The sequence below is a fragment of the Oncorhynchus clarkii genome, chromosome 26, assembly GCF_045791955.1.
Source record: "Oncorhynchus clarkii lewisi isolate Uvic-CL-2024 chromosome 26, UVic_Ocla_1.0, whole genome shotgun sequence".
NCBI classification, from domain to species: Eukaryota; Metazoa; Chordata; class Actinopteri; order Salmoniformes; family Salmonidae; genus Oncorhynchus; species Oncorhynchus clarkii.
Window position 1 is genome coordinate 47,758,132 of NC_092172.1, and position 25,181 is coordinate 47,783,312.

The window sequence follows — 25,181 nt, forward strand, 5'->3', positions numbered from 1 at the left end:
AGTCTGGTTACGTTCTAGGATCTCTGATATGGTGTCCTATAGGATATACTACACCCCTAATGATAGAGTGAAGTCTGGTTACGTTCTAGGATCTCTGATATGGTGTCCTATAGGATATACTACACCCCTAATGATATAGTGAAGTCTGGTTACCTTCTAGGATCTCTGATATGGTGTCCTATAGGATATACTACACCCCTAATGATAGAGTGAAGTCTGGTTACGTTCTAGGATCTCTGATATGGTGTCCTATAGGATATACTACACCCCTAATGATAGAGTGAAGTCTGGTTACGTTCTAGGATCTCTGATATGGTGTCCTATAGGATATACTACACCCCTAGAGTGAAGTCTGGTTACCTTCTAGGATCTCTGAGGAATACATACGAACGTGATTTGACTGGTTGAAACAACGTTCAGGGTGAGATTTTCACAGATTCCTTTCTTTGCAAATTGAACGAGTGGAAACAAAAAATCGATCGTGCATGAGAGGAGACAGAGTAGAGTTAGTAGAGGTCATGTAGTGTAGAACAACAGGGAGGAGGAGACAGAGTAGAGTTAGTAGAGGTCATGTAGTGTAGAACAACAGGGAGGAGACAGAGTAGAGTTAGTAGAGGTCATGTAGTGTAGAACAACAGGGAGGAGGAGACAGAGTAGAGTTAGTAGAGGTCATGTAGTGTAGAACAACAGGGAGGAGACAGAGTAGAGTTAGTAGAGGTCATGTAGTGTAGAACAACAGGGAGGAGGAGACAGAGTAGAGTTAGTAGAGGTCATGTAGTGTAGAACAACAGGGAGGAGACAGAGTAGAGTTAGTAGAGGTCATGTAGTGTAGAACAACAGGGAGGAGACAGAGTAGAGTTAGTAGAGGTCATGTAGTGTAGAACAACAGGGAGGAGACAGAGTAGAGTTAGTAGAGGTCCTCCATAGTAACACACACGGCCCTCCATAGTAACACACACACAGCCCTCCATAGTAACACACACACGGCCCTCCATAGTAACAAACACACGGCCCTCCATAGTAACAAACACACGGCCCTCCATAGTAACAAACACACGGCCCTCCATAGTAACACACACACGGCCCTCCATAGTAACAAACACACGGCCCTCCATAGTAACAAACACACGGCCCTCCATAGTAACAAACACACGGCCCTCCATAGTAACACACGGCCCTCCATAGTAACACACACGGCCCTCCATAGTAACACACACGGCCCTCCATAGTAAAACACACGGCCCTCCATAGTAACACACACGGCCCTCCATAGTAACACACACGGCCCTCCATAGTAACACACACGGCCCTCCATAGTAACACACACGGCCCTCCATAGTAACACACACAGCCCTCCATAGTAACACACACAGCCCTCCATAGTAACACACACGGCCCTCCATAGTAACAAACACACGGCCCTCCATAGTAACACACGGCCCTCCATAGTAACACACACGGCCCTCCATAGTAACACACACGGCCCTCCATAGTAACACACACAGCCCTCCATAGTAACACACACGGCCCTCCATAGTAACACACACAGCCCTCCATAGTAACACACACAGCCCTCCATAGTAACACACACGGCCCTCCAAAGTAACACACACAGCCCTCCATAGTAACACACACAGCCCTCCATAGTAACACACACAGCCCTCCATAGTAACACACACGGCCCTCCATAGTAACACACACAGCCCTCCATAGTAACACAAACAGCCCTCCATAGTAACACACACGGCCCTCCATAGTAACACACACAGCCCTCCATAGTAACACACACGGCCCTCCATAGTAACACACAAACAGCCCTCCATAGTAACACACACACAGCCCTCCATAGTAACACACACAGCCCTCCATAGTAACACACACGACCCTCCATAGTAACACACACAGCCCTCCATAGTAACACACACACGGCCCTCCATAGTAACACACACGGCACTCCATAGTAACACACACGGCCCTCCATAGTAACAAACACCATCCGCCCCAGTGATTGAATGGTCCAACAGCACTAGGGAAACTCCACTTGGGTCCTTCCTGTGTATACAGTCTCCTATCAAACTGGCCATTCCATCGTTTACACCACTTCACACAGAGCATACACATCTGTAAGATGGGCCTCGGCGTTAATAAACAAGCGGTACATAGATACATCTAGCTTAACTAGAGACACTGTTTAATATGGCTGGACCGGAGACATACGGAGGAGACAGGTCGACAGAGTAGGCTACAACTCATTATAAAAGATGGCTCCCATTCTGAACACACACACACACACACACACACAAACACACACACACACACACACACACACACACACACACACCCACACACGATAACCTCCACGCGAGTTGTTTTATCTGTGTAGTTTCAGTCTGTGACCTTTTGGAGACCTGTGACAGGTGACGGATCTTACCATAGCTCCTCTGTAGTAGGCTGTTGTGATGGTCCTGAACCTCTCCTGACCGGCTGTGTCCCTGGGAGAGACAGAACAACGTCAGTACAACGTAAAAACCATGTTGATAGTGCAGTAGCTACAGCATTACTACATTACCCTAGGAGAGACAGAACGGCAGTACAACGTAACAACCATGTTGATAATGCAGTAGCTACAGCATTACTACATTACCCTGGGAGAGACAGAACAACGTCAGTACAACGTAACAACCATGTCGATAATGTAGTAGCTACAGCATTACTACATTACCCTGGGAGAGACAGTACAACGTCAGTACAACGTCAGCACAACGTAACAACCATGACGATAGTGCAGTAGCTACAGCATTACTACATTACCCTGGGAGAGACAGTACAACGTAACAACCATGTCGATAGTGTAGTAGCTACAGCATTACTACATTACCCTGGGAGAGACAGAACAACGTCAGTACAACGTAACAACCATATTGATAATGCAGTAGCTACAGCATTAATTCATTACCCTGGGAGAGACAAAACGTCAGTACAACGTAACAACCATGTCGATAGTGTACTAGCTACAGCATTACTACATTACCCTGGCAGAGAAAGTACAACGTCAGTACAACGTAACAACCATGTTGATAGTGTAGTAGCTACAGCATTACTACATTACCCTGGGAGAGACAGTACAATGTAACAACCATGTCGATAGTGCAGTAGCTACAGCATTACTGCATTACCCTGGGAGAGACAGTACAACGTAACAACCATGTTGATAATGCAGTAGCTACAGCATTACTACATTACCCTGGGAGAGGCAGAACAACGTCAGTACAATGTAACAACCATGTTGATAATGCAGTAGCTACAGCATTACTACATTACCCTGGCAGAGACAGTACAACGTCAGTACAACGTAACAACCATGTCGATAGTGTAGTAGCTACAGCATTACTACATTACCCTGGGAGAGACAGAACAACGTCAGTACAACGTAACAACCATATTGATAATTCAGTAGCTACAGCATTACTACATTACCCTGGGAGAGACAGTACAACGTAACAACCATGTTGATAATGCAGTAGCTACAGCATTACTACATTACCCTGGGAGAGACAGTACAACGTCAGTACAACGTCAGCACAACGTAACAACCATGTAGATAGTGCAGTAGCTTCAGCATTACTACATTACCCTGGGAGAGACAGTACAACGTAACAACCATGTTGATAATGCAGTAGCTACAGCATTACTACATTACCCTGGGAGAGACAGTACAACGTCAGTACAACGTCAGCACAACGTAACAACCATGTAGATAGTGCAGTAGCTTCAGCATTACTACATTACCCTAGGAGAGACAGTACAACGTAACAACCATGTAGATAGTGCAGTAGCTACAGCATTACTACATTACCCTGGGAGAGACAGAACAACGTAACAACCATGTTGATAATGCAGTAGCTACAGCCAGTGTTACCAAACATCAGTGTAAGAGGGCCTGGGGGTTCTCCCTCTAATCCGTGTCAGACAGTGATACGACCAGCGGTGCCTAGTGTAAGGGACGACCCTGGACAGGGGATGAATAAGCAGGCCAAATGTGTGTATCCAAACACAGGTGAACACTCTTACACACGCAAGCTATCTCTGACTACAAGGCAGTAAACACTACACTTCAGATCCCCTCAGGGCTGACAGAGGCTCTCCAAGCTATCACTGACTACAAGGCAGTCAACACTACACTTCAGATCTACTCAGGGCTGACAGAGGCTCTCCAAGCTATCACTGACTACAAGGCAGTCAACACTACACTTCAAGTGGCCTACTGGTACTCACCATTAACCTGACAACTCGCACTAAATTATTCCGCTGCTCTGTCGGTCCCCTTCATACTTTATGCCATTATCGAAGATGTTTGTTGTGACGAGTCGTCAACGATTGGATCATCTCTAACCAATCAGAGTATCAAAGCCAATGACACACTTTCAAACTGCCGCTTTACCCACGTGTGTTTTGGCTCAACCCATCGGTTTCTGGACCAATCAGACGGCCCTGATTGGTTCCCATTCAGTGAAGGGTCGAGGAGGTACTCAGATCCAGACTCATTGTGGAGAAGAAACTAACGTCTGTGGGCGTGGCGTATGGCTGGAGCTAGGAGTTTGGGTAACCAGGCAAACTCACCATATCTGGGGCTAGGAGTTTGGGTAACCAGGAAAACTCACCATATCTGGAGCTAGGAGTCTGGGTAGCCAGGCAAACTCACCATATCTGGGGCTAGGAGTCTGGGTAGCCAGGCAAACTCACCATATCTGGAGCTAGGAGTCTGGGTAACCAGGCAAACTCACCATATCTGGAGCTAGAAGTCTGGGAAACCAGGCAAACTCACCATATCTGGAGCAAGGAATCTGGGTAGCCAGGCAAACTCACCATATCTGGGGCAAGGAGTCTGGGTAACCAGGCAAACTCACCATATATGGAGCTATGAGTCTGGGTAACCAGGCAAACTCACCATATATGGAGCAAGGAGTCTGGGTAGCCAGGCAAACTAACCATATCTGGAGCTAGGAGTCTGGGTAACCAGGCAAACTCACCATATCTCGAGCTAGGAGTCTGGGTAACCAGGCAAACTCACCATATCTGGAGCTAGGAGTCTGGGTAACCAGGCAAACTCACCATATCTGGAGCTAGGAGTCTGGGTAACCAGGCAAACTCACTATATCTGGAGCAAGGAGTCTGGGTAACCAGGCAAACTCACTATATCTGGAGCTAGGAGTCTGGGTAACCAGGCAAACTCACCATATCTGGAGCTAGGAGTCTGGGTAACCAGGCAAACTCACCATATATGGAGCTAGGAGTCTGGGTAACCAGGCAAACTCACCATATCTGGAGCTTGATCTTCTTCCCGTCCAACTCTATCGTCCTGATTTTGAAGTCAATACCTGAAATCAGAGAAAAAGTGAGGAAAAACATTTCAAAAGTGTTAAACTACATCTGAGCAAGTGGATAGGGGCTAACTGGGGGCTAGCTGGGAGATAACTGGGAGCTAACTGGGGGCTAGCTGGGAGTTAACTGGGATATAACTGGGGGCTAACTGGGAGCTAGCTGGGGGCTAGCTGGGAGATAACTGGGAGCTAATTGGGGGCTAGCTGGGGGCTAGCTGGTGGCTAGCTGGGGGCTAACTGGGAGCTAACTGAGCGCTAGCTGGGAGTTAGCTGGGAGTTAGCTGGGGGCTAACTGGGGGCTAGATTTAGTCCCCTGGCATCACTGGTATTGAACATCACATGACGGACCATCAAGCCACCACTGTTACAGACCATGAGGACTGAAGGTAAACATTCCTATTAACACTGTTACAGACCATGAGGACTGAAGGTAAACATTCCTATTAACACTGTTACAGACCATGAGGACTGAAGGTAAACATTCCTATTAACACTGTTACAGACCATGAGGACTGAAGGTAAACATTCCTATTAACACTGTTACAGACCATGAGGACTGAAGGTCAGCATTCCTATTAACACTGTTACAGACCATGAGGACTGAAGGTAAACATTCCTATTAACACTGTTACAGACCATGAGGACTGAAGGTAAACATTCCTATTAACACTGTTACAGACCATGAGGACTGAAGGTAAACATTCCTATTAACACTGTTACAGACCATGAGGACTGGAGGTAAACATTCCTATTAACACTGTTACAGACCATGAGGACTGAAGGTCAGCATTCCTATTAACACTGTTACAGACCATGAGGACTGAAGGTAAACATTCCTATTAACACTGTTACAGACCATGAGGACTGGAGGTAAACATTCCTATTAACACTGTTACAGACCATGAGGACTGAAGGTAAACATTCCTATTAACACTGTTACAGACCATGAGGACTGAAGGTAAACATTCCTATTAACACTGTTACAGACCATGAGGACTGGAGGTAAACATTCCTATTAACACTGTTACAGACCATGAGGACTGAAGGTAAACATTCCTATTAACACTGTTACAGACCATGAGGACTGAAGGTCAGCATTCCTATTAACACTGTTACAGACCATGAGGACTGGAGGTAAACATTCCTATTAACACTGTTACAGACCATGAGGACTGGAGGTAAACATTCCTATTAACACTGTTACAGACCATGAGGACTGAAGGTAAACATTCCTATTAACACTGTTACAGACCATGAGGACTGAAGGTAAACATTCCTATTAACACTGTTACAGACCATGAGGACTGAAGGTAAACATTCCTATTAACACTGTTACAGACCATGAGGACTGAAGGTAAACATTCCTATTAACACTGTTACAGACCATGAGGACTGGAGGTAAACATTCCTATTAACACTGTTACAGACCATGAGGACTGAAGGTAAACATTCCTATTAACACTGTTACAGACCATGAGGACTGAAGGTCAGCATTCCTATTAACACTGTTACAGACCATGAGGACTGGAGGTAAACATTCCTATTAACACTGTTACAGACCATGAGGACTGGAGGTAAACATTCCTATTAACACTGTTACAGACCATGAGGACTGAAGGTAAACATTCCTATTAACACTGTTACAGACCATGAGGACTGAAGGTAAACATTCCTATTAACACTGTTACAGACCATGAGGACTGAAGGTAAACATTCCTATTAACACTGTTACAGACCATGAGGACTGAAGGTAAACATTCCTATTAACACTGTTACAGACCATGAGGACTGAAGGTAAACATTCCTATTAACACTGTTACAGACCATGAGGACTGAAGGTAAACATTCCTATTAACACTGTTACAGACCATGAGGACTGAAGGTAAACATTCCTATTAACACTGTTACAGACCATGAGGACTGAAGGTCAGCATTCCTATTAACACTGTTACAGACCATGAGGACTGAAGGTAAACATTCCTATTAACACTGTTACAGACCATGAGGACTGAAGGTAAACATTCCTATTAACACTGTTACAGACCATGAGGACTGGAGGTAAACATTCCTATTAACACTGTTACAGACCATGAGGACTGAAGGTAAACATTCCTATTAACACTGTTACAGACCATGAGGACTGAAGGTAAACATTCCTATTAACACTGTTACAGACCATGAGGACTGAAGGTCAGCATTCCTATTAACACTGTTACAGACCATCTGGACTGAAGGTAAACATTCCTATTAACACTGTTACAGACCATGAGGACCGAAGGTAAACATTCCTATTAACACTGTTACAGACCATGAGGACTGAAGGTCAGCATTCCTATTAACACTGTTACAGACCATCTGGACTGAAGGTAAACATTCCTATTAACACTGTTACAGACCATGAGGACTGGAGGTAAACATTCCTATTAACACTGTTACAGACCATCTGGACTGAAGGTAAACATTCCTATTAACACTGTTACAGACCATGAGGACTGAAGGCAAACATTCCTATTAACACTGTTACAGACCATGAGGACTGAAGGTCAGCATTCCTATTAACACTGTTACAGACCATCTGGACTGAAGGTAAACATTCCTATTAACACTGTTACAGACCATGAGGACTGAAGGTAAACATTCCTATTAACACTGTTACAGACCATGAGGACTGAAGGTAAACATTCCTATTAACACTGTTACAGACCATGAGGACTGAAGGTCAGCATTCCTATTAACACTGTTACAGACCATGAGGACTGAAGGTAAACATTCCTATTAACACTGTTACAGACCATGAGGACTGAAGGTAAACATTCCTATTAACACTGTTACAGACCATGAGGACTGAAGGTCAGCATTCCTATTAACACTGTTACAGACCATGAGGACTGAAGGTAAACATTCCTATTAACACTGTTACAGACCATGAGGACTGAAGGTAAACATTCCTATTAACACTGTTACAGACCATGAGGACTGGAGGTAAACATTCCTATTAACACTGTTACAGACCATGAGGACTGAAGGTAAACATTCCTATTAACACTGTTACAGACCATGAGGACTGAAGGTAAACATTCCTATTAACACTGTTACAGACCATGAGGACTGAAGGTCAGCATTCCTATTAACACTGTTACAGACCATCTGGACTGAAGGTAAACATTCCTATTAACACTGTTACAGACCATGAGGACTGAAGGTAAACATTCCTATTAACACTGTTACAGACCATGAGGACTGAAGGTCAGCATTCCTATTAACACTGTTACAGACCATCTGGACTGAAGGTAAACATTCCTATTAACACTGTTACAGACCATGAGGACTGAAGGTAAACATTCCTATTAACACTGTTACAGACCATGAGGACTGAAGGTAAAAATCTTATTAACACTGTTACAGACCATGAGGACTGAAGGTAAATATTCCTATTAACACTGTTACAGACCATCAGAACTGAAGGTCAGCATTCCTATTAACACTGTTACAGACCATGAGGACTGAAGGTCAGCATTCCTATTAACACTGTTACAGACCATGAGGACTGAAGGTAAACATTCCTATTAACACTGTTACAGACCATGAGGACTGAAGGTAAACATTCCTATTAACACTGTTACAGACCATGAGGACTGGAGGTAAACATTCCTATTAACACTGTTACAGACCATGAGGAACACTGTTACAGACCATGAGAACTGAAGGTCAGCATTCCTATTAACACTGTTACAGACCATGAGGACTGAAGGTCAGCATTCTTATTAACACTGTTACAGACCATGAGGACTGAAGGTAAACATTCCTATTAACACTGTTACAGACCATGAGGACTGAAGGTCAGCATTCCTATTAACACTGTTACAGACCATGAGGACTGGAGGTAAACATTCCTATTAACACTGTTACAGACCATGAGGACTGAAGGTAAACATTCCTATTAACACTGTTACAGACCATGACAGACAGACAGACAGACAGACAGACAGACAGACAGAGCGCTACAAGGTAAAAACTATCCCCTATAAGCGGTCTGTCAAGCAGTTTCTCTTACTGAAAAGTGGAGGTTCTGTGTGTATAAATCTATTGGCACGTAGTAGGTTGCTATGGCGTACTTCTGTAACCTGATGACAGACGAGCTCCAATCAGAATAGTCCTTGTTGAGTGCTGAGGGACAGCACACGTCATTAGCCAGTAACATGAGAGGAAACGTGGGTACCTGCACAATTACCAGTCTGTCCCTGGAACAAGTGTCACAATATTAAACACAGAATGAGCTAGCCTAGCGCCAGCTAGCTGCGGGGCTTTGACACAGGTCTGGCAACCTATTCCCTATATAGTGCGAATAAGGGTGCTGTTCAGGACGCAGATGCAGACGGAGGGGTGATGCAGGTGGGCAGGCTCACTGAGAGGAGAGGATGTGGTGTAGAGAACAGAGCACCACAGCAGGTTGTAGAGAGCCGTCTACCGGGAACACAGACCCACTATTTACACCAGATACTAAACAGACACTAGAGCGTTTGTCCCTCGGGGGGGGGGGGGGGGGGGGGTCTTCTGTTATAGTCGTCTGCTGCAGGCTAGAGTTTCAAACGCTTCCTGTAGGTTTAATAGCCTACTACCTTCAGTAAGTGCAAGATGAGGATGCTAGGCTACATTCCTGTTCTAGAGAACCTGCTGTGTTTCCTAGGGGTTTATACAGGGCCTTTACAATAGAAACTGCTGTGTTTCCTAGGGGTTAGACAGGGCCTTTACAATAGAAACTGCTGGGACAGTGCTGCTCGCTAACTAACTCTGCAGCTACACTATACAGGTTGAGTTGCTTTGCCATCGGCGCTGTGTCAATGCGATGCTCTACCTGAGGAGAAGAGAGGAGGGGAGGGGAAGAGGAGAGGGGAAGAGAGGAGCAGAGGAGAGAGGAAGAGGAAAGGAGGAGAAGAGGAGAGGGGAAGAGAGGAGCGGTGGAGAGAGGAAGGGGAAAGGAGGAGAGGAGAGGGGAAGAGAGGAGCAGAGGAGAGAGGAAGGGGAAAGGAGGAGAGGAGAGGGGAAGAGAGGAGCAGAGGAGAGAGGAGAAAAGGAGAGGGGAAGAGGAGGAGAGGAGCAGAGGAGAGGAGCAGAGGGGAAAGGGGGAAGAGGGGAGGACAGAAGAGGAGCAGAGGAGCAGAGAGGAAAGAGGCCAGGAGCAGAGAGGAAAGCATCTGTATTCTAGTCCCTCTAATGTACTGTACCATTTTCATCCAGGAGGCCATAACCAGTGGTGTCTAGTGGAGGACCTAACCAGTGGTGTCTAGTGGAGGACCTAACCAGTGGTGTCTAGTGGAGGACATAACCAGTGGTGTCTAGTGGAGGACATAACCAGTGGTGTCTAGTGGAGGACATAACCAGTGGTGTCTAGTGGAGGACATAACCAGTGGTGTCTAGTGGAGGACATAACCAGTAGTGTCTAGTCGAGGCCATAACCAGTGGTGTCTAGTGGAGGACATAACCAGTGGTGTCTAGTGGAGGACATAACCAGTGGTGTCTAGTGGAGGACATAACCAGTGGTGTCTAGTGGAGGACATAACCAGTAGTGTCTAGTGGAGGACATAACCAGTGGTGTCTAGTGGAGGACATAACCAGTGGTGTCTAGTGGAGGACATAACCAGTAGTGTCTAGTGGAGGACATAACCAGTAGTGTCTAGTGGAGGACATAACCAGTGGTGTCTAGTGGAGGACATAACCAGTGGTGTCTAGTGGAGGACATAACCAGTGGTGTCTAGTGGAGGACATAACCAGTGGTGTCTAGTGGAGGACATAACCAGTGGTGTCTAGTGGAGGACATAACCAGTGGTGTCTAGTGGAGGACATAACCAGTGGTGTCTAGTGGAGGACAGTGGTGTCTAGTGGAGGATACAACCAGTGGTGTCTAGTGGAGGACATAACCAGTAGTGTCTAGTGGAGGATATAACCAGTGGTGTCTAGTGGAGGACATAACCAGTAGTGTCTAGTGGAGGACATAACCAGTAGTGTCTAGTGGAGGACATAACCAGTGGTGTCTAGTGGAGGACAGTAGTGTCTAGTGGAGGATATAACCAGTAGTGTCTAGTGGAGGACATAACCAGTAGTGTCTAGTGGAGGACATAACCAGTAGTGTCTAGTGGAGGACATAACCAGTAGTGTCTAGTGGAGGACAGTAGTGTCTAGTGGAGGATATAACCAGTAGTGTCTAGTGGAGGACATAACCAGTAGTGTCTAGTGGAGGACATAACCAGTGGTGTCTAGTGGAGGATACAACCAGTGGTGTCTAGTGGAGGACATAACCAGTGGTGTCTAGTGGAGGACATAACCAGTGGTGTCTAGTGGAGGACATAACCAGTGGTGTCTAGTGGAGGACATAACCAGTGGTGTCTAGTGGAGGACATAACCAGTGGTGTCTAGTGGAGGATATAACCAGTGGTGTCTAGTGGAGGACATAACCAGTGGTGTCTAGTGGAGGACATAACCAGTGGTGTCTAGTGGAGGATATAACCAGTGGTGTCTAGTGGAGGACATAACCAGTGGTGTCTAGTGGAGGACATAACCAGTGGTGTCTAGTGGAGGACATAACCAGTGGTGTCTAGTGGAGGATATAACCAGTGGTGTCTAGTGGAGGACATAACCAGTAGTGTCTAGTGGAGGACATAACCAGTAGTGTCTAGTGGAGGACATAACCAGTGGTGTCTAGTGGAGGACATAACCAGTGGTGTCTAGTGGAGGACATAACCAGTGGTGTCTAGTGGAGGACAGTAGTGTCTAGTGGAGGACATAACCAGTGGTGTCTAGTGGAGGACCTAACCAGTGGTGTCTAGTGGAGGACATAACCAGTGGTGTCTAGTGGAGGACATAACCAGTGGTGTCTAGTGGAGGACATAACCAGTGGTGTCTAGTGGAGGACCTAACCAGTGGTGTCTAGTGGAGGATATAACCAGTGGTGTCTAGTGGAGGACATAACCAGTGGTGTCTAGTGGAGGACAGTGGTGTCTAGTGGAGGACAGTAGTGTCTAGTGGAGGATATAACCAGTGGTGTCTAGTGGAGGACATAACCAGTGGTGTCTAGTGGAGGACATAACCAGTAGTGTCTAGTGGAGGACATAACCAGTGGTGTCTAGTGGAGGACATAACCAGTGGTGTCTAGTGGAGGACAGTAGTGTCTAGTGGAGGATATAACCAGTAGTGTCTAGTGGAGGATATAACCAGTGGTGTCTAGTGGAGGACATAACCAGTGGTGTCTAGTGGAGGACATAACCAGTGGTGTCTAGTGGAGGACAGTGGTGTCTAGTGGAGGATACAACCAGTGGTGTCTAGTGGAGGACATAACCAGTAGTGTCTAGTGGAGGACATAACCAGTAGTGTCTAGTGGAGGACATAACCAGTGGTGTCTAGTGGAGGACATAACCAGTAGTGTCTAGTGGAGGACATAACCAGTGGTGTCTAGTGGAGGACCTAACCAGTGGTGTCTAGTGGAGGACCTAACCAGTGGTGTCTAGTGGAGGACATAACCAGTGGTGTCTAGTGGAGGACATAACCAGTGGTGTCTAGTGGAGGACATAACCAGTGGTGTCTAGTGGAGGACATAACCAGTAGTGTCTAGTGGAGGCCATAACCAGTGGTGTCTAGTGGAGGACCTAACCAGTGGTGTCTAGTGGAGGACCTAACCAGTGGTGTCTAGTGGAGGACATAACCAGTGGTGTCTAGTGGAGGACATAACCAGTGGTGTCTAGTGGAGGACATAACCAGTGGTGTCTAGTGGAGGACATAACCAGTGGTGTCTAGTGGAGGACATAACCAGTAGTGTCTAGTCGAGGCCATAACCAGTGGTGTCTAGTGGAGGACATAACCAGTGGTGTCTAGTGGAGGACATAACCAGTGGTGTCTAGTGGAGGACATAACCAGTGGTGTCTAGTGGAGGACATAACCAGTAGTGTCTAGTGGAGGACATAACCAGTGGTGTCTAGTGGAGGACATAACCAGTGGTGTCTAGTGGAGGACATAACCAGTGGTGTCTAGTGGAGGACATAACCAGTAGTGTCTAGTGGAGGACATAACCAGTAGTGTCTAGTGGAGGACATAACCAGTGGTGTCTAGTGGAGGACATAACCAGTGGTGTCTAGTGGAGGACATAACCAGTGGTGTCTAGTGGAGGACATAACCAGTGGTGTCTAGTGGAGGACATAACCAGTGGTGTCTAGTGGAGGACATAACCAGTGGTGTCTAGTGGAGGACATAACCAGTGGTGTCTAGTGGAGGACAGTGGTGTCTAGTGGAGGATACAACCAGTGGTGTCTAGTGGAGGACATAACCAGTAGTGTCTAGTGGAGGATATAACCAGTGGTGTCTAGTGGAGGACATAACCAGTAGTGTCTAGTGGAGGACATAACCAGTAGTGTCTAGTGGAGGACATAACCAGTGGTGTCTAGTGGAGGACAGTAGTGTCTAGTGGAGGATATAACCAGTAGTGTCTAGTGGAGGACATAACCAGTAGTGTCTAGTGGAGGACATAACCAGTAGTGTCTAGTGGAGGACATAACCAGTAGTGTCTAGTGGAGGACAGTAGTGTCTAGTGGAGGATATAACCAGTAGTGTCTAGTGGAGGACATAACCAGTAGTGTCTAGTGGAGGACATAACCAGTGGTGTCTAGTGGAGGATACAACCAGTGGTGTCTAGTGGAGGACATAACCAGTGGTGTCTAGTGGAGGACATAACCAGTGGTGTCTAGTGGAGGACATAACCAGTGGTGTCTAGTGGAGGACATAACCAGTGGTGTCTAGTGGAGGACATAACCAGTGGTGTCTAGTGGAGGATATAACCAGTGGTGTCTAGTGGAGGACATAACCAGTGGTGTCTAGTGGAGGACATAACCAGTGGTGTCTAGTGGAGGATATAACCAGTGGTGTCTAGTGGAGGACATAACCAGTGGTGTCTAGTGGAGGACATAACCAGTGGTGTCTAGTGGAGGACATAACCAGTGGTGTCTAGTGGAGGATATAACCAGTGGTGTCTAGTGGAGGACATAACCAGTAGTGTCTAGTGGAGGACATAACCAGTAGTGTCTAGTGGAGGACATAACCAGTGGTGTCTAGTGGAGGACATAACCAGTGGTGTCTAGTGGAGGACATAACCAGTGGTGTCTAGTGGAGGACAGTAGTGTCTAGTGGAGGACATAACCAGTGGTGTCTAGTGGAGGACCTAACCAGTGGTGTCTAGTGGAGGACATAACCAGTGGTGTCTAGTGGAGGACATAACCAGTGGTGTCTAGTGGAGGACATAACCAGTGGTGTCTAGTGGAGGACCTAACCAGTGGTGTCTAGTGGAGGATATAACCAGTGGTGTCTAGTGGAGGACATAACCAGTGGTGTCTAGTGGAGGACAGTGGTGTCTAGTGGAGGACAGTAGTGTCTAGTGGAGGATATAACCAGTGGTGTCTAGTGGAGGACATAACCAGTGGTGTCTAGTGGAGGACATAACCAGTCGTGTCTAGTGGAGGACATAACCAGTGGTGTCTAGTGGAGGACATAACCAGTGGTGTCTAGTGGAGGACAGTAGTGTCTAGTGGAGGATATAACCAGTAGTGTCTAGTGGAGGATATAACCAGTGGTGTCTAGTGGAGGACATAACCAGTGGTGTCTAGTGGAGGACATAACCAGTGGTGTCTAGTGGAGGACAGTGGTGTCTAGTGGAGGATACAACCAGTGGTGTCTAGTGGAGGACATAACCAGTAGTGTCTAGTGGAGGACATAACCAGTAGTGTCTAGTGGAGGACATAACCAGTGGTGTCTAGTGGAGGACATAACCAGTAGTGTCTAGTGGAGGACATAACCAGTGGTGTCTAGTGGAGGACATAACCAGTGGTGTCTAGTGGAGGACATAACCAGTGGTGTCTAGTGGAGGATATAACCAGTAGTGTCTAGTGGGGGACATAACCAGTAGTGTCTAGTGGGGGACATAACCAGTAGTGTCTAGTGGAGGACATAACCAGTGGTGTCTAGTGGAGGACAGTAGTGTCTAGTGGAGGATATAACCAGTAGTGTCTAGTGGAGGACATAACCAGTAGTGTCTAGTGGAGGACATAACCAGTGGTGTCTAGTGGAGGATACAACCAGTGGTGTCTAGTGGAGGACATAACCAGTGGTGTCTAGTGGAGGACATAACCAGTGGTGTCTAGTGGAGGACATAACCAGTGGTGTCTAGTGGAGGACATAACCAGTAGTGTCTAGTCGAGGACATAACCAGTAGTGTCTAGTCGAGGCCACCTGCAACCAAAATCCACTTTATTGCTCATAATTTCAATTCATAAGACAGAATGAACGGGCGTCAGGCCATCGAGAATTGAACCTCGCCGATTATTGAGCTTGGACGCTTCCATTGGACGTGACACAACGCGAGCACAACACAGTGAAGCATCTTTCATTCCTTCCTGTCTCTACAGGGCTGTAAACACACAGACTTCCCTTCCTGCCTCTACAGGGGGAAAACACACAGACTTCCCTTCCTGTCTCTACAGGGGGAAAACACACAGACTTCCCTTCCTGTCTCTACAGGGGGAAAACACACAGACTTCCCTTCCTGTCTCTACAGGGGGAAAACACACAGACTTCCCTTCCTGTCTCTACAGGGCTGTAAACACACAGACTTCCCTTCCTGTCTCTACAGGGGGAAAACACACAGACTTCCCTTCCTGTCTCTACAGGGGGAAAACACACAGACTTCCCTTCCTGCCTCTATAGGGGGAAAACACACAGACTTCCCTTCCTGCCTCCACAGGGGGAAAACACACAGACTTCCCTTCCTGTCTCTACAGGGCTGTAAACACACAGACTTCCCTTCCTGTCTCTACAGGGGGAAAACACACAGACTTCCCTTCCTGTCTCTACAGGGGAAAAACACACAGACTTCCCTTCCTGTCTCTACAGGGCTGTAAACACACAGACTTCCCTTCCTGCCTCCACAGGGGGAAAACACACAGACTTCCCTTCCTGTCTCTACAGGGCTGTAAACACACAGACTTCCCTTCCTGTCTCTACAGGGGGAAAACACACAGACTTCCCTTCCTGTCTCTACAGGGGAAAAACACACAGACTTCCCTTCCTGTCTCTACAGGGCTGTAAACACACAGACTTCCCTTCCTGTCTCTACAGGGGGAAAACACACAGACTTCCCTTCCTGTCTCTACAGGGCTGTAAACACACAGACTTCCCTTCCTGTCTCTACAGGGGGAAAACACACAGACTTACCTTCCTGTCTCTACAGGGGAAAAACACACAGACTTCCCTTCCTGTCTCTACAGGGGGAAAACACACAGACTTCCCTTCCTGTCTCTACAGGGGGAAAACACACAGACTTCCCTTCCTGTCTCTACAGGGGGAAAACACACAGACTTCTCTTCCTGTCTCTACAGGGGGAAAACACACAGACTTCCCTTCCTGTCTCTACAGGGCTGTAAACACACAGACTTCCCTTCCTGTCTCTACAGGGCTGTAAACACACAGACTTCCCTTCCTGTCTCTACAGGGCTGTAAACACACAGACGTCCCTTCCTACCTCTACAGGGCTGTAAACACACAGACTTCCCTTCCTACCTCTACAGGGGGAAAAGCTTATCCTCAAAATACAATTTGGGGCCTTTCTTAACTATCTTCAAGAAATCTTCTTCAAACATGTTTACGGCAATAAAAAATGTCTGAAACAGAACAAAAACTGAAGTAACTATCCTCCCCCCCAGAAGTACTGACAGAAAAGTCACAACAATGAAAGAATGATCTTTTGTTGGTGAATTCACTTGACAGTGGGTGAATTCCAATGGCTGTGATTCAACTTGCGCTCTTTTGAAGGAGGCTGGTTGGTGACCGGAGCCTTCTGCTGGGCCTGCAGAGGAATGGAAAGAGCTGCATCGATGGCTCTGTACTGCGTGGGGTTACTGGCAGTCAGTCAGTACGTCAGAGTGAGAGAGAGAGAGAGGAGACTTTTCCTTCCCCCCCCCTCTCTGTGCTGGCTCCAACAGGGCTCTTCCCCTCCCAGCCAGTCACTTGTGTCCAGGAAGAGGAACCAGGGGCTGGCCAGCGGGGGCTGGTTAGTGGTGGTGATTAGGGAAGCCTGCAGCGGGACCCACCCTGAGTTCACTGACCTCTCTGCTCAGGCCTCACACACAGGAAGAGATGTGAGTGACACACGGACGGAAGATACACACACACACAGAGTATGTACATACACACACACACACAATTGCGCCCGACCCTGAATACAACAGCTGGTCAGCTGATGGCTCACGAGACAGAGGAGTGTTATGACAGTGCTGCTTCTGTTACTACAGGTCGTTGTATACAGGCTGAGCTACTCATTTCACATTCACCCTTTACATTCCCAATACTAATACGGTACTGTACAGTAGGGGCTCTCATTAGAAATTCACCATCTTAGTTATACAGTTCCCAGCATTCATACTGTACAATAACATCACAGAACTGTACTGGGTGAGAGAGAGAGAGAGAGAGAGAGAACTGTGCTGCTTCACACACACACACAACATCATGTCACCTATGTCACGGTGTCCACTTCAGACAGCAGGACTTCAAACAGGACGGACCAGATCACCTGATGTTAAACTAGACTACTGCTGCTGTGTCTGTAGAATAGAGTAAACCTGGCCTATACATGCTTCTTCTCTGCTCTCTGAGCGAGTGTCTTCCTGTTCGGAGATAAAAAACTATATATACACTTCTCACTTCCTGTTTCATTCAGGAAGATTCTCCTCGCGACGCTCCCACCAACCGGACTGAAACAATTCAACAACCTTGTCCTCCGTGACGCACAGGAAACACAGGAGGGCAAACCAAATGGCCCCCTATTCCCTAGTGCACTACATTTAACCAGAGTCCTATAGGCCCTGGTCTAAAGTAGTGCACTATATATAGGGAATAGGGTGTCAGAGTCCTATAGGCCCTGGTCTAAAGTAGTGCACTATATAGGGAATAGGGTGCCATTTGGAACGCAAACAGACAGGAGGTCTGAGAGTGGTGGAAGAGTGACAGGCTGAATGGATGTAGACAGACAGACAGACAGACAGACAGACAGACAGACAGACAGACAGACAGACAGACAGACAGGAGGTCTGAGAGTGGTGGAAGAGTGACAGGCTGAATAGGTTGTTATGTTGGGAACTGAGGTGGTGAAAAACACAGGTCTTGTCTGAAATGGCACCCTATTCCCTCTATAGTGCACTACTTTTGACCAGGGCCTATAGGACTCTGGCACCCTATTCCCTATATAGTGCACTACTTTAGACCAGGGCCCACAGGGCTGTGAATTCAGATACAGACTAACCTAGTCCTGGCAGTGGATTCTAGCCATCTATTTCTGTCACTCAGTAGCCCGAATCAAATAAGACGCTTGTAACTTCTCAACTTTCTCTCTTGAATTGGCTTAGAGGGGAGTAGGGGGAACAGGTCAACTCTGTCAAATATGTTGACATGACAGACTAAACACTATACACTATATGACCAGCAGTATGAGGACAGCTGCTCGTCCAACATCTCATTCCAAAGTCATTGGCGTTAATATGGAGTTGGTCCCACCTTTGCTGCTATAACAGCCTCCACTCTTCTGGGAAGGCTTTCCACTAGATGTTGGAACATTGCTGCTATAACACCCTCCACTCTTCTGGGAAGGCTTTCCACTAGATGTTGGAACATTGCTGCTATAACAGCCTCCACTCTTCTGGGAAGGCTTCCCACTAGATGTTGGTACATTGCTGCTATAACAGCCTCCACTCTTCTGGGACGGCTTTCCACTAGATGTTGGAACATTGCTGCTATAACAGCCTCCACTCTTCTGGGAAGACTTTCCATTAGATGTTGGAACATTGCTGAGGGGACTTGCTTCCATTCAGCCATAAGAGCATTAGTGAGATCGGGAACTGATATTGGGTGATTAGGTCTGGCTCGCAGTCGGAGTTCCAATTCATCTGAAAGGAGATCGTTGGGGTTGAGTTCAGGGCCCTGCGCAGGACAGTCAAGTTCTTCCAACACCAATTTTGACAAACCATTTTGGAGATACCTCGCTGTATACCTCGCTCCGTGCACGGGGGCATTGTCATGCTGAAACAGGAAAGGGCCTTCCCCAAACTGTTGCCACAAAGTTGGAAGCACAGAAACATCTAGAATGTCCTTGTATGCTGTAGAGTTACGATTTCCCTTCACTGGAAATAACGAGCCTCGATTTCACACGTCAGCAACGGGTGTGGCTAAAATAGACCAGTCCACTCGTTTGAAGGGGTGTCCACATACGTTTGTATATATAGTGTATTCTGAGGGTAGTGCAACGTTCTATATTAGTCTGTGACAGACAGTAGGGATTGGTGAGAAAAGCTGGATAATATACAGTGGGGCAAAAAAGTATTTAGTCAGCCACCAATTGAGCAAGTTCTCCCACTTAAAAAGATGAGAGAGGCCTGTAATTTTCATCATAGGTACACTTCAACTATGACAGCGAAATGAGAATGAATTTATTTGAAAATTATGGTGGAAAATAGAGTCTCAAAGCTCCATGTTGTTGTTGTTTCTATTCAACAGAGTCTCAAAGCTCCATGTTGTTGTTTCTATTCAACAGAGTCTCAAAGCTCCATGTTGTTGTTTATATTCAACAGAGTCTCAAAGCTCCATGTTGATGTTTCTATTCAACAGAGTCTCAAAGCTCCATGTTGTTGTTTATATTCAACAGAGTCTCAAAGCTCCATGTTGTTGTTGTTTCTATTCAACAGAGTCTCAGAGCTCCATGTTGTTGTTTCTATTCAACAGTCTCAAAGCTCCATGTTGTTGTTTCTATTCTATTCAACAGAGTCTCAGAGCTCCATGTTGTTGTTTCTATTCAACAGAGTCTCAAAGCTCCATGTTGTTGTTTCTATTCAACAGAGTCTCAGAGCTCCATGTTGTTGTTTCTATTCAACAGAGTCTCAAAGCTCCATGTTGTTGTTTCTATTCAACAGAGTCTCAAAGCTCCATGTTGTTGTTTCTATTCAACAGAGTCTCAAAGCTCCATGTTGTTGTTTCTATTCAACAGAGTCTCAAAGCTCCATGTTGTTGTTTCTATTCAACAGAGTCTCAAAGCTCCATGTTGTTGTTTCTATTCAACAGAGTCTCAAAGCTCCATGTTGTTGTTTCTATTCAACAGAGTCTCAAAGCTCCATGTTGTTGTTTCTATTCAACAGAGTCTCAAAGCTCCATGTTGTTGTTTCTATTCAACAGAGTCTCAAAGCTCCATGTTGTTGTTTCTATTCAACAGAGTCTCAAAGCTCCATGTTGTTGTTGTTTCTATTCAACAGAGTCTCAGAGCTCCATGTTGTTGTTTCTATTCAAAAGAGTCTCAAAGCTCCATGTTGTTGTTGTTTCTATTCAACAGAGTCCCAAAGCTCCATGTTGTTGTTTCTATTCAACAGAGTCTCAGAGCTCCATGTTGTTGTTTCTATTCAACAGAGTCTCAAAGCTCCATGTTGTTGTTGTTTCTATTCAACAGAGTCCCAAAGCTCCATGTTGTTGTTTCTATTCAACAGAGTCCCAAAGCTCCATGTTGTTGTTTCTATTCAACAGAGTCCCAAAGCTCCATGTTGTTGTTTCTATTCAACAGAGTCCCAAAGCTCCATGTTGTTGTTTCTATTCAATAGAGTCTCAAAGCTCCATGTTGTTGTTTCTATTCAACAGAGTCCCAAAGCTCCATGTTGTTGTTTCTATTCAACAGAGTCTCAGAGCTCCATGTTGTTGTTTCTATTCAACAGAGTCCCAAAGCTCCATGTTGTTGTTTCTATTCAACAGAGTCTCAAAGCTCCATGTTGTTGTTTCTATTCAACAGAGTCTCAGAGCTCCATGTTGATGTTTCTATTCTATTCAACAGAGTCTCAAAGCTCCATGTTGTTGTTGTTTCTATTCAACAGAGTCTCAAAGCTCCATGTTGTTGTTTCTATTCAACAGAGTCTCAAAGCTCCATGTTGTTGTTTCTATTCAACAGAGTCTCAAAGCTCCATGTTGTTGTTTCTATTCAACAGAGTCTCAAAGCTCCATGTTGTTGTTTCTATTCAACAGAGTCTCAAAGCTCCATGTTGTTGTTGTTTCTATTCAACAGAGTCTCAAAGCTCCATGTTGTTGTTTCTATTCAACAGAGTCTCAAAGCTCCATGTTGTTGTTTCTATTCAACAGAGTCTCAAAGCTCCATGTTGTTGTTTCTATTCAACAGAGTCTCAAAGCTCCATGTTGTTGTTGTTTCTATTCAACAGAGTCCCAAAGCTCCATGTTGTTGTTTCTATTCAACAGAGTCTCAGAGCTCCATGTTGTTGTTTCTATTCAACAGAGTCTCAAAGCTCCATGTTGTTGTTGTTTCTATTCAACAGAGTCCCAAAGCTCCATGTTGTTGTTTCTATTCAACAGAGTCCCAAAGCTCCATGTTGTTGTTTCTATTCAACAGAGTCCCAAAGCTCCATGTTGTTGTTTCTATTCAACAGAGTCCCAAAGCTCCATGTTGTTGTTTCTATTCAACAGAGTCTCAAAGCTCCATGTTGTTGTTTCTATTCTATTCAACAGAGTCTCAAAGCTCCATGTTGTTGTTTCTATTCAACAGAGTCTCAAAGCTCCATGTTGTTGTTTCTATTCAACAGAGTCTCAGAGCTCCATGTTGTTGTTTCTATTCTATTCAACAGAGTCTCAAAGCTCCATGTTGTTGTTTCTATTCAACAAAGTCTCAGAGCTCCATGTTGTTGTTTCTATTCTATTCAACAGAGTCTCAAAGCTCCATGTTGTTGTTGTTTCTATTCAACAGAGTCTCAAAGCTCCATGTTGTTGTTTCTATTCAACAGTCTCAGAGCTCCATGTTGTTGTTTCTATTCAACAGAGTCTCAGAGCTCCATGTTGTTGTTTCTATTCAACAGAGTCTCAAAGCTCCATGTTGTTGTTTCTATTCAACAGAGTCCCAAAGCTCCATGTTGTTGTTTCTATTCAACAGAGTCTCAGAGCTCCATGTTGTTGTTTCTATTCAACAGAGTCTCAAAGCTCCATGTTGTTGTTGTTTCTATTCAACAGAGTCTCAGAGCTCCATGTTGTTGTTGTTTCTATTCAACAGAGTCTCAAAGCTCCATGTTGTTGTTTCTATTCAACAGAGTCTCAAAGCTCCATGTTGTTGTTTCTATTCAACAGAGTCCCAAAGCTCCATGTTGTTGTTGTTTCTATTCAACAGAGTCTCAAAGCTCCATGTTGTTGTTTATATTCTATTCAACAGAGTCTCAAAGCTCCATGTTGTTGTTTCTATTCTATTCAACAGAGTCTCAGAGCTCCATGTTGTTGTTGTTTCTATTCAACAGAGTCTCAAAGCTCCATGTTGTTGTTGTTTCTATTCAACAGAGTCTCAAAGCTCCATGTTGTTGTTGTTTCTATTCAACAGAGTCTCAAAGCTCCATGTTGTTGTTGTTTCTATTCAACAGAGTTCCAGGGTGAGCCTTAGAGCAGAACCCAGGCTTGCGTCCCAAATGGCCTACACAGTGCACTACTTTTGACCAGAGCCATACGGTACTCCAGTCAGAGGTAGTGCACTATAAAAGGGAATAGGGAGTGATTTGGGACGAACTCCCCAGTCTGAAGTAATGAACACCTTCCTGGTATTCTATTCTACTCACAGGAATGACCTCAGCGCTGGTAGCATTCACTTCATTAACGACGAGAGTGAGACCAAACTACTGCTGCTTTTTTTTCTTCTGTTGGCCTAGTTCACAAACAATACAGACTAACGTTTTGAGGAATGACGACGACCGATGAGGATCAGTTGTTTGGGAGTAATGGTGACTTCGTTTTCAAGACAGAGTAGAAAGTGATGTCGAACGTGTGTTGTTCCACACTTACAGGGGTTTGTGTGTGTGTGTGTGTGTGTGTGTGTGTGTGTGTGTGTGTGTGTGTGTGTGTGTGTGTGTGTGTGTGTGTGTGTGTGTCTGTGTGTGTGTGTCTGTGTGTGTCTGTGTGTGTGTCTGTGTGTGTGTCTGTGTGTGTGTGTGTGTGTCTGTGTGTGTGTGTCCCATGTACACTCAGTTTATTTACGAAGGTGGAAAAGTATAAAATGTGTGCTCTCTCTGAACCTGTGTGTCATAAACAGAACCTGGGTGCTTTCCCAATTGATCATCGTTGAGATTCAAGTATACATACGATGAAAACGCCACCCACCCAAAAGGTAACTGAAAGTCAAGGAGCAGTGAAGGGGGTTTCCTAATTTCACACTCAAACTGAAAGTCCGTCATGTCAAAATAAGATTTCTAATAACACAAGAACCCCCCCCCCCCCCCCCCCCCCCTCAACATCGCCATAGTGATCTGTCTCACTATGGAGAAATACATCTGGTAAATCCACCTATAGTCAAACTACTCCTGAGGTAAAAATACATACATCACCTCTAGTTTAGGGTCCATTTACACCCCCAGAACACAGACACGTCTAAAACCATGGACATGTAGCACAGACAATAACTCCAGGTAACTGGTAAAATAAAGGAAACGCCAACATAAAGTGTGTTTATAGGGGCGTTGGGTCACCACCAGTCAGAACAGCTTCAATGCACCTCCTCATAACCACCAGTCAGAACAGCTTCAATGCACCTCGTCATAGATTCTACAAGTGTCTGGAACTCTATTGGAGGGATGAGGCACCGTTCTATTGGAGGGATGAGACACCATTTTATTGGAGGGATGAGACACCATTCTATTGGAGGGATGAGACACCATTCTATTGGAGGGATGAGACACCATTCTATTGGAGGGATGAGACACCGTTCTATTGGAGGGATGAGGCACCATTCTATTGGAGGGATGAGACACCATTCTATTGGAGGGATGAGGCACCATTCTATTGGAGGGTTCAGGCACCATTCTATTGGAGGGATGAGGCACCGTTCTATTGGAGGGATGAGGCACCATTCTATTGGAGGGAAGAGACACCGTTCTATTGGAGGGATGAGGCACCATTCTATTGGGGGGATGAGACACCATTCTATTGGAGGGATGAGGCACCATTCTATTGGAGGGATGAGACACCATTCTATTGGAGGGAAGAGACACCATTCTATTGGAGGGATGAGACACCATTCTATTGGAGGGATGAGACACCATTCTATTGGAGGGATGAGGCACCATTCTATTGGAGGGATGAGGCACCATTCTATTGGAGGGATGAGGCACCATTCTATTGGAGGGATGAGACACCATTCTATTGGAGGGATGAGACACCATTCTATTGGAGGGATGAGACACCGTTCTATTGGAGGGATGAGGCACCATTCTATTGGAGGGATGAGGCACCATTCTATTGGAGGGATGAGACACCATTCTATTGGAGGGATGAGACACCATTCTATTGGAGGGATGAGACACCATTCTATTGGAGGGATGAGACACCATTCTATTGGAGGGATGAGACACCGTTCTATTGGAGGGATGAGGCACCATTCTATTGGAGGGATGAGACATCATTCTATTGGAGGGATGAGGCACCATTCTATTGGAGGGATGAGACACAGTTCTTCCACAAGAAATTTCATAATTTGGTGTTTTGTTGATGGTGGTGGAAAACGCTGGTCTCAGTCACCACTCCAGAATCATAAGTGTTCAATTGGGTTGAGATCTGGTGACTGAGACGGCCATGGCCTATGGTTTTACATCATTTTCATGCTCATATAACCATTCAGTGACCACTCCAGCCCTATGGGGGCATAGCCATGGTAGCCAAAATAATGGCCTGCCCAGCATTTTCATACATGACCCAACGCATGAT

General features: G+C 45.8%; 1 protein-coding gene across 1 annotated transcript in view; it reads right to left on the bottom strand.

The window, feature by feature from the left end:
• Positions 1–25,181, bottom strand: part of LOC139384329 (RAB8B, member RAS oncogene family) — a 31,908-nt gene that overhangs the window by 5,976 nt on the left and 751 nt on the right. Inside the window, exons 2-3 of the mRNA XM_071129026.1 lie at positions 5,318–5,378; positions 2,432–2,492 (exon numbers count right to left, since the gene is read on the bottom strand). Coding sequence (XP_070985127.1) covers positions 2,432–2,492; positions 5,318–5,378 — 122 coding nt within the window. The remainder of the gene's footprint in view (positions 1–2,431; positions 2,493–5,317; positions 5,379–25,181) is intronic.